The 11,152-nt window shown below is 39.1% G+C and overlaps 1 protein-coding gene across 1 annotated transcript in view; it reads left to right on the forward strand.

The window, feature by feature from the left end:
* Positions 1-11,152, forward strand: part of kcnn1a (potassium intermediate/small conductance calcium-activated channel, subfamily N, member 1a) — a 45,593-nt gene that overhangs the window by 25,135 nt on the left and 9,306 nt on the right. Inside the window, exons 5-7 of the mRNA XM_067474948.1 lie at positions 9,473-9,614; positions 9,957-10,067; positions 10,319-10,446. Of these exons, the coding sequence (XP_067331049.1) occupies positions 9,473-9,614; positions 9,957-10,067; positions 10,319-10,446 (381 nt within the window). The remainder of the gene's footprint in view (positions 1-9,472; positions 9,615-9,956; positions 10,068-10,318; positions 10,447-11,152) is intronic.

The raw sequence follows: 11,152 nt of genomic DNA on the forward strand, positions 1-11,152 counted from the left end.
GGCACCTCACATCTGCTAAAAAAACAGGTTTTTAGTGGCTATAGGAGCACAGCAGAGACGAACGGTGTGAGCAGCACTTTGAAGCAAGCGTCTCTTTGCTAACTGTTGAATATTAGGCCGGTAGGGGCCGAAGGAGGAAGGGGAGGAGGAGGTGGGGGAGGAGGAGAAGGAGAAAGAAATTTGGAACAGCTCCTTCAAGTCACCTTCATGAGTCTGCCAGAGGGCAATTTGTCTTTTTTCATCTTTTTCTCTACTCCTCCTTATGCAATTGTTATAGATCCATATTACACAAAAAATCTTTTTAGCAGCAACTCCAAAGATTTGTCGAGGAGCAAAAGCTTTTTTGTTCTTTGTGTTCACACATTACCATCCCATTACGTGTCTCCCTTCACTAAATTAATTGAACAATGTTTTCCACAGACTTTTGTTGCTTCTATCCTAAAGATTTTGCTCCAGAAATGAAAACAGTTTGTCTCCTGTAGCCAAACAAGGTTCTTAAGTATACAAGGAGAGAACAAATGTCAGGTCTTTGTGTGAACTATAACATCATTATGGTTTGGGCTGTGTCTTACTACCTAGCGTAGCGTTATTTTAGTCATCTGTGATACATGACAATTGTTCAAAGTCACGCAGGTGAATAAGAGCATTGCTTTCATTGTTGCACACTTTCTTGAAATGACACACTCCTGATATAGGGTTTTATTCTCTGATGAATGTGGTTCCTCCAGTTTTTGTTTACATCCATGAACCAAATGTCCTCATTCCCCCCCGCCCCCCCTTTAGTAAACATCTAAACAGCATGCACGTTTTCATGTTTACCTATCAATCCCATCATATCAGATAACATAACGGGAAAAAAAGAGGCGCTTGTTTCCCAAAATGCTGTGACGTTTGTATTAAATGCGCCGTTAAGCTGGGTTCATGCTTGCTGTGAAAGGTGTCACAAAACCCCTCTCACCCCATAGTTAAGTAACTTCAGGGGCCCCTAGTGGACCTGGTGCATTTCATCATTTGAAATTTTGTGTCACGAGGGAATCCCGAACAAACCATTTCCCCCCACTTTCAAACAGGTACCTGACAATAAGATAAAATATTTCTAAAGACTAAAAACTACATAACACCAGCAGAACTCAACACATGTTGTACATTGGCATACAGAAACTTTAAAGTTGTGACAAAGAACAGCAACATTTTCTTTCTTCTTCTGCAGCAGCACACAGGAGGCTGCTGCAGAAGAAGAAAGAAAATGTCCACAGTCCACAAACTTGTCCACAGTGACGAGTATGAACAAATTGATTGTTGTGGATGGTACACACAACACCCACAGAAAGCATGTTCAGGCCCCTACATTATCACACTGACCACACTCCTGAGCCAATCAAAGGGCATTATGATGTGAGATTGGACGCGCACGGAGCCTACCTGGAAAATGCCTAGAATGGGGGAATGAAAGACACACAGCCAGGGGGGACAGAGAGGGGTGGAGGAAGGTGGAGTTGAGACAAATGCTAATATTACAGTAGAAGAATTTAATGCTGGTCACTGACCCCCTTTTCCTTCATTCTTGATACAGCCCATCTTCAGAGCTAACCTACCTCAACTAAGCTGCCTAACTAAGCTGTTTTATCTTGTCCTTCACTTCCATAAGGCCTTCTCCCTCTCTCTCTTACTCCTGACTGATCCGTTTCAGATCTCCTACTGTACCCATCTAATGTGGCATGCTTTGCGGTTTTTCCTCATCCCTCTCTACTACTGATTCCCTGTCCCTATGCCTTCCCTTATCCATAGCAAGCAGGCCTAATCTGGCCAAAACTCACTTACACACTTGCATGAATGCCTGGCCTGCCTCCCTGGTTTTTCACTCCTTTTTCTCTTCAACTGTTATCTAATATTTTTCCTTTCCTGTTCTAACTCTCTTATCTGAAACAAACGCTCTATTTCAAGGCAGTGTGAGGCTGCTGTTTCTCACCTTGCTTTCTCCAGTGAGGACCCGTAGGCTACGTAAAAGACAAGCTCACAGAAAGTTTAGCTGACTTTCCCTCAAATCGCAGCACAGGATTATCAGGCTTGAGTTACTAGTCAGCTACACCTACACCTAAGGTCTGACATCCACACTGTGTCATCGCTTTGGTACAAGATACAAACAGCACCAGCCAAGAACAGACTGTCCAAATGTCTAACCAGAGAAACACACACCCGTGCAATTCTTACATCAACCACAGGTTTACATTAAATATTAAGTATTTTACAGCTTTAAGAGTTCTAGCCTATAAGTGGAAAGACAACTATTTGTCAGTGAACGTTCTCAAATTTGACAGTGTTAGTGTTCCTATTACTTTGTGTAAAGAACAAAACAAAAAACACATGACCTAACACTGAACCCCAAAGCTGACAGAGTGAGCAGTCTACAATTCTAGTACCCTAGTTTACTTCTAAACCAAATATCCATGGTACCTTTACCTTCACATGAATAATTCACTGAATGATCTCTATGATTATTTTGACCCGAATACTGATTTACCAGTAACCCGACTAGATACTACAATCCAAATAGATTCACTGCACTCAGGTTATCCATTTAACTAATGCTGTGAGTCAGGGAAGCAATTGGCTGCACTGCTGATGATTTAGGTGAGTTACTTTAAAAGGGGTGAATCTTAATGCATGGCTTACTCTCAGTTTTATATGTCTGATTATTTTACTTTGCTTACTTTACTACTTTGCACTTTACTATGAAACAGTATTCTGTCAATTTTGTTGGGAAAGAAGACAATTAAATGAACCATGAGTCAATGTAAAAAATAAATAAATAAATAAATGAGATTGATTTTTTTCTATACCCCCTGTAACTCTCTTAGTCTTAGTCTTAGTCACGTAGCTGTTGTGACTATAAAGTGCTAACACCTTTCTAAAATCTCAGTTGCTATGCTTATCTCTATGTAGCAAGAAATACGAACTGGTTTATAACTGGTTTTCTATGGCTGAGATGTAAGTATGGTTAATCAAGTGGCAATACTATAAGTACCTTTAAACAGCTATACCTGAGAAAACATTGCAGTCCTATTAAAATATGAAACTTCGATGTGTTTGGTAGGGTATGCAACAGACACAACTTTTTCATACTCAAGGATAATACAGAACATTCCCTTGAGCTTAGGGAAGTAAACCACCTTACCTTGGGCAAAATCTTTTATATATGAACATTAGAGCTACACTAAAGCTTTGATGGGGCAAAGAATGCACTGGCAAGATTACATTAAGCCATAAATGTGTCAGATGCTTTTGCAGAGTCAACTCTTCTGTTGTCGCTGAAGATTCACTCACTGACAACATTTATTAAAGCTAACTGAGGATTTGCCATTCTGTTAAATGCATACAATCATGTCACAAATCAATCACGGCAGTCTTACACTTTCACATATGCGGTCTCAGTAAATTGTGTTAATGTCAAATACACTTCGCCCCATTTAGAGTACTCATGCCTATGTAAATGCCTTGTGTTAGTATGTAAACGTAACAGCCACTACAGGAAATGTCACAAAATGTACTGACAGGTCTGAGCTTTGAGGAAACACTCAGACAGATCAGATAATTATAGTCAATTAGTTTTAATTGTTCTGATTTTATGGTAATACTTGTGCTTCCCTGTACATGCTGGAACATAGCTGCCTATGTATAAGACTGGTTTGCTTAGTTTAACAATCAAACTAAAATTGATGTCAAGATAGTACATAAAAATGGTTTGACTAACAAAATGAGTAATGGAACTGGAGCTGGTATTTTTTGCATTGCTCAACTTGACTTTTGGAAAGTTGGTAATATCATGAGTTCTGATGAGCAAGCACTACCTTAAAGTCAGACCTGGTGTTGTGGGCGGTCCAGCGAATATGGCATTTTGTGTAGTGAGCATGTATTGATAGAAGGTAAGAAAATGCTTAAGTGTAATGAGTTGGCAGTGGAGGTGATGTGATAGTTATGGTGTTTTAGAGCTTGTCTTTGTCCCCTGAAGGTTGGATTTCCAGATTTTGAAGCAAAGTAAGATTTAATACTACTAGGTGTATGAATTTCTTCGAGCATATTGTCACTGGTAGCAAAATGCCTTTTAGAAAACTGCATGGAGACTATTGGGGAAGAGCACAAGTTTGTTTGCAGTTCTCAGTTCAGTGTTGAAAGTAGCAGGAAGTAACTCTTGAGTTTTATGGAGATGTCTCTAGCCTAATTCAGGGGAACATCTGACATGCTTGCTGTCAGATAACCCAGAGACAAAACACTGAGGGCTTTGTGAACGATGCTTCCTGTCTGGTAGCCTTGTAGACTCAGGGTTAAGACGGATATTTGCAACAGGACTGACTGAAGGGCTCAGCCTAAAATGAATGCTTGCAAGAGCCGTGCCACAGGACTGTGTCAAGGTCCATCAACACTGAAGCAGCTTTACTCTTCAGAAATGTGATGAGTGATTCATAGACTGGATCGTTTCTGGCAACTAAAGCCTAAACGCTGAAAAAACTCCAAGTCAGCAAATGGAAGCAGTTCTTTTAGATTCACATCTCAGTTGGTTGACAGGAATACTTCATCTGACATTATTGTAAACATGCAATCATATTGTCATTCCTAAAGCAAATCATTTTGTCTCTTCCAACAAATTTAGGTGATACAGAGATGGGGGCTGACTGAGCCACACTTAATGAAACGGTGATTCCAATTTCTGCAAGCCTCTCTTCTGTTTTTTATCTAATGAATACACTGTACATCATATATTTTATGCTTATTGCCTAAAGTACTAAAAGTTTACAAACATTACTTGAGAGGCCAATACTGCACCATGTTTGATTTCCAGGTGACGGATCACTTTGACATTGAGCTACTCGAATGGTGAAGTGTGTTTAAGAATTCGGTGACCAGAGTTAGGATCAGGCACAGAGCCAATAAAGGAAGATGGCTGCAAATCTAACTTTCTGTCTTCTGCACATATGTTTAAACTGCAATGTGTGATCCCAAATTTAATAGGACCTCATGTATAGTGTAATGTATTTAAGCAGTGGGCACATAAAAGGGAAGTGTAGGATGATTCACATTGGTGTTTCCTGTCTTTTTTTGTTTGCAACAGCATTTTAAAACTTTCCACATTGATGCTTTATGCCATATTTATATGTTTCTGAAATATGGAATATAAATTGTAACAGGACAAGAGGTTTAAAACTCTGATAGTGGCTATGCAAGGCTATACTTTGTCACTGTGGTGCTTTGAGCTAAATACTTACACCAGCATGTTAACATGCTCACAGTGACACCGTGTCAGCACGATTATGTTTACCTTGTTACTATGCTATCATATGGTAATTAGCTCTAAGCACAATGCACCTTAGTTCGGCTGGCAATTGTCCTAAACCAAAGTAATAGCAAGCAACAAAGAAAAACTGCAGATTCTGAATTGGTACCAGATGAAGGCATCACTGAAGTATTAGAATTCATTGGGGGGAGCATGAATGTGTTGACAAAAAGTTTCACTCAAAAGAAGGTGCCTGGAAGTGGAGGTGCCAGAAGAAATGCCAAGGGATCACCAAAGTCATGGGGGACCGATGTTCACACTAAAATTCATGGTTATCGTCCCATGTTCTGCATAGTCCCAACAGAACATCTGCCAGTGATATCCATAGTGCAATGTCACCAGTATGGTAACAAACAAACAAACAAATACCTACTGGTAAATTAAATTCTGACTGTCAGATACTGTAATTCTGGAATAATGATCAAAGGTCTTCTGCAGTTAAAACCTTAAAACAAAAGCAAAGTTGCACACATTCCTTATTTTTTAAACTTGGAAACATATTTTATAAAATTCTCATATCCTACATTTGTTACAACCCACTTTGAATCTGCTACTGCGGCTTGCCTGTTCTGCATATTGGCTATGTTGCAAAACACTGTTAGGTTTGCCGTGTTTTCTGGGTTTTTTTTTGTTTTTTTTTAGGTCATCATCACTATGAGTTTAATCTGCTCATATTTACTGCAACTAACACTCTCCCTGAGGAGTATCTCTACATATTTGTACCACGTTTTCTCAGCCAGTGCTCAAATTCATTTATATCAACAGGCACTCACTGAAAAATATTTTTAATTTGTTTGTGTTGATGTGAAACCAAAATGCACGAGAAAGAGAGGAAGTGATGTTAAGAAGGCAATAGTTGCAGAATGTCAAATAGTAGCTTTTGAATTTAATTTTTGCTCTGGCTGCTGAGCAGTTTTAGGGGATGTTGTGGTTGTCCTGGAAGATGTGTTAAATATACATTTTGGCGTACAATGACATTTTGCATGTACTATTTCTTACTACTTAGCAGTTTTATATTTCAGGGACACAGTAACAAGACGAGGAAAAAAATGGGTGATAGACCAAACTGCAGACTGCGCCTTCTGCCTCTTACAGCTACAATTATGTGGAAGCAGACTCTCTATATGTGGGGTTATTTGTTTAAAACAAAATGACACCTGACAAGAATATAAAACTTCATCGATGAGTTATGTTGCATTCATAGTACTTGTTTATTGCTGCATGTACAAAGACTGTACCAAAAATAGTGACTATCTCTGTGTGTCTGTGTGCGTGTGTGTGTTTTGGCTGAGGGACGTGTGTATCTTCCGCATTGGATCCATTATTATTCTGTTTGTTCAGAGGTTGTTGCTGCATCTCCACAGAAGTCATCTTATGTATCATAGGCTAATTTTGAAACTATAGCAGCTATGGAAAAGATTAGATTCCAGATTGTTCGTTGCTACACAGAAACATAATACAACCTATGTTAAAGTAATATATTGGTTTTTATTTGAATAGATTTATACCTATTGAGGCTATTGTCAATACTAACTTCTGTTGACCTGTTTAGTTGCTGATTTATTTTTTCTCTTAAGTTGGGTGAACCATGCTGTACTCCTCTAACCCACCACAGAAGCATCGGTTTAAAGCTTATTTGAACGTGAATGATAATGTTATTTTATACATTATGTGAAATATTTGGCTAAGTGATGCCAGTCTAATGCTTTCGCTGCAGAATGTCTGTCAGGGAGAATTTATTAGTGGGGAATAAAACTGTCTGCTCCAGACACCATGTACAGTACCTCTTGTCCTGGATTAGGTTCAAAGTGGTGCCAGCTCTTCTTCATGCTCTTCCAAAACTTGACACAGTATATTGAGAGCCTTAATATGTCATTGATTAGCTCCTCGTTCAGCCTCTGTCTCTGTCCCCCATTGCTGTCTTCTGCTCTGTTTTTTAAAGTAGAGAAACATTTACTTATGTGTGTTAAAAAAAAGTTAAAAACAAAGCATTCGCTAAAAATTTTATTGCCACAAAAATGTCTTTTTTTGGTCAAGTACATTTATGGATTATGTTTACAACAAACAAAAGGCCTCTGTAATACACCAACACATTGTCCCCTGTTCTGAAAGGTGCAGCACATTTCTGCCTGCCTTGAAGACATGACTGAGTTTCTGGAGGCCTTGATGACAAGATGAATGAAATTAACATACTAGTCACTTGTAATTACAATATTTAGCCAGCTGATCAAGTTTATCCCCCTGGCAGCTATCAAAGGGCAGCTGGTGAAGTGTTGGGATGCAGGTAAAAGAGACAGGGGTGTCAAATTCAATGAGCTTCTTCCTTTGTTACGCATCCAATCCTACCCCAGAGTTTACAAATGAATGCACGTATGAGAAGACTTTCAATCCCTTTCCACCTGGTGATACTGCAGTATTTGTCAAAGGTGGTTTTCATCTAAATGGACCCCAGGTTTTGTCATCACTCCCCTGCTCTCAATATACTGGCTTTGAAGCATGCAGGATGCAGACATCTTTTTTAATACTGCATGGTGTTGTACTGACTGCTTCTCTGCATGTCATTTAAAAAGCTTGAATCCCACAGACTGCACACTTTTTTGTCATTCTGAAAGGAAAAAAAATCTTTTCATAGTGGTTTTCTCCCTGATGTTGAGCATTAATATAAACTTGAGAGCCGGAGTTGTAGGAACTGCAGAGGGCATGATTAGTTATCTGTGGTACAATATTTCATACCAAGAACTGTCTTGGAGGAGAAGGAGGAGCAGTGATTTCCACAAAACTGTCTCAGGGTTTCTTCTGCTGGAAAGAAAAACTTAAGAATGTTTTATTCTGGCCCCTAGTGTAGTTGTTCTTGCAATTTTGAGTCCACATGTTGGGTCACTGCTGGAGAGTTTGAAGTTGTTACCAATTCATGATTTTCCCAGTGAACATCCCCTTTAGAAAGCCATAAATTAATCTCAAGAAATCAAACCCCTTCCTCGCTCTCTTGTCAGAAGTATGTTAGCAAGATGTCGTCTCAAAATGTTGAATACACAGATTTTAACTCAAAAATTTAATCTTATCTGATCTCCTCCTAGACAGCCCATTGGGAATAGTCAGGCGAGTTGAAAAAGAGGGGGGAGGAGGGATAAGGCAGATTTGCTTCGCTGACGGACCTTTGTCTTGCTGCAGAAGGTATGAGAATGTCATCATCAATCAAGCTTCGCACAGTGTTTATTTATAGAACTATCTTTGCATATGCACTGCAGGCCTTTGGACTGACAATTCAAACATGGCTGTCAGCTATTTTCAGCAAACTCCATGTTTGAAGTGATGATTTGCATTGCCAAACCTTTTTTGGGGGCAGCATAAACTCTATGGAGGAAGATTTGCAGCAAAGCGTGACCAATAAGTCATGTGTTAGTTTGATTTAATGCAGCAGAATATGCATTTTGGATGCATTGACAGTGCATTTGGTAGGTTATCAAATCAAATTTGATGTGTGGTATTTTTTATCCAGCCATAAACATTCTTTATCCAGCGTTGTCATTTGAAACATGTTTTACTAAAATTGTAAATTCTGTTCTTATGTATGAGTAAAGTGATTTGGCATCTGACCCATTTTCTGAATGCTCTGTGTCATTCATCTCACCAAATGGTTATTTTTTATACTGACATACACTGAACATGAAACACATGTTCAGTGGTTTTGTTCTCTAAGTTCAAATTCATTCCATCAAATTCTTTGAAAAATGTAAACTGTTTGCTTTGTTATGCCTTTTTAATTTTCCAACCCATTAAACATGTTTCTTCATTAAACTGTTAAAGATTAGAAAGACTTAAAGGCGAACAACATCAAAAAAGAAAAGTGTCTCAGATTGCCTAAATGTATATTTTTTCTTAATTTTTGTTACTCAGTATGTACTTCGTGCCAAACTGGCTTTATTAAACAGGTGCAGCACATTGCACCGTGAGTTCTTCCTCCTCCTCCTCCTCCTCCTCCTCCTCCTCCTCAATCTTCACCATCTCCACCTCCTCCACCCACCACCCCTGTTTGGTTCACACACAGCACCACATCATTCTCTAGCATGCTCATGTTTAAGTAACTGTGTCCCGTTTTACTGACTGTGTGTCTCCCACATCTGCTTATCTTCATCACCTCAGGTATCATGACAAACAGGAAGTGACCAGCAACTTTTTGGGAGCCATGTGGCTCATCTCGATTACCTTCCTCTCTATTGGCTATGGGGACATGGTACCACACACGTACTGTGGGAAAGGCGTGTGTCTGCTTACAGGGATAATGGTGGGTTCCTCTCTTTTTATATCAGAAAAACATTTAATATTCTTACAGAACAACTCTGACTGGAACTGTTTTAAAACTTCCACATACTCAACTCTTTGATGAATGAACTTACATCCATGTCTATAGTATTTGCCTCCATAATGCATTCAGCCCTCTCTTATACTTCATATTTTACATACTGTACATTTTTGCTCACTCTGCCATTTATTTTGTTATACTTGGTAAAAAAGAATCTGAATTTTAAGAATCTTTTATTTATATTATTTTCATTGTATGCTGTCATCTTTGGAGCACAAAAACAAAAAGTTGCTGTGTTTGTTTGCCCGTGCCTTTGTGTGACAGGGAGCTGGTTGCACTGCACTAGTGGTTGCAGTTGTAGCCAGGAAGCTAGAACTGACCAAGGCTGAGAAGCATGTCCACAACTTCATGATGGACACACAACTCTGCAAACGAGTGAGTGACTACATATTATTGCATTTTAAGTAACAAAAATATTTCTGATAGGTTACGTAAGCATAAATATTGTTGAAGGTGGAATAAAAGATTGTTCTTTATGTTTTTTGTTGTGCATTTTGAATAGAGGCCTAAGGAAGTAGACTAAAATATTAATAATGGTGGCCTAAAATTTTGCTGCATCAAACCCAAACACCCCACTAGGGAGGTCGGTGTTTACATCACATGTCTTGTTCAACCTTTTCTCACAGGTAAAGAACACGGCTGCCAATGTACTCAGGGAAACATGGCTCATCTACAAACACACCAAGTTGGTCAAAAAGATAGATCATGCCAAGGTGCGGAAACACCAGCGCAAGTTTCTCCAAGCCATTCACCAGTAAGTCCTGCACCGTGTTCATATAATCTATAATAAACTGGTTGACAGAAACATCACAAAGTTGTTTCCAAGCAACTGTCAAAGGGGCTTCACTCAAAACTACAGTATGTTATTGAAAAGTAGTGGTATTTGTGGTATGACATATTTTGGTTTCTCAATAGTTGTATTGCCATGTAGCTGTGAATATTTGGTAGTACCACCTCTAGCATTTCGAATGTCCTCTGCAATTCTTTTCATTGGTAATTCACACACGTAGGCTCTCTCACAAACACACATCCAGACCCACACACACAAACACAATGCAATCTAGTGTAATTGTCCTATTCCCTTCCTTGTGCCCTTCTCCCTCCGACCCCCTTTTGCCCTGTGCTTACAGTGAGAAGTGTAATGGTTTCACTTGTTTCGTGAATGTTGTGGGGTTAAAACTCTGTACTGTGTTCTGTCTTTGTTTTGCTCTATCACTGCAGAGCTCAGAAGTAAGTTGAGTCTTCTATGTATCCTCCTCCTAATGTTTCCTCAACATCCTCCTACTCCTTCTCTTTCCATGTCTGCGTTTGACATGCATGAAAAAAAGCGTTTGTTACCAAAAAAAGAAAAAACAGACAAGAAAAAATGCTGGATGCTGAATTGTTTTTGTTTTTTTTCTTTACTTCAGTGTTCCATTTACGTCCCTCTCCCTCCCATTTCCCCTTGATTTGAATGAAAC

The sequence above is a fragment of the Channa argus genome, chromosome 14 (genome assembly GCF_033026475.1).
Source record: "Channa argus isolate prfri chromosome 14, Channa argus male v1.0, whole genome shotgun sequence".
In the NCBI taxonomy this organism is placed as follows: Eukaryota; Metazoa; Chordata; class Actinopteri; order Anabantiformes; family Channidae; genus Channa; species Channa argus.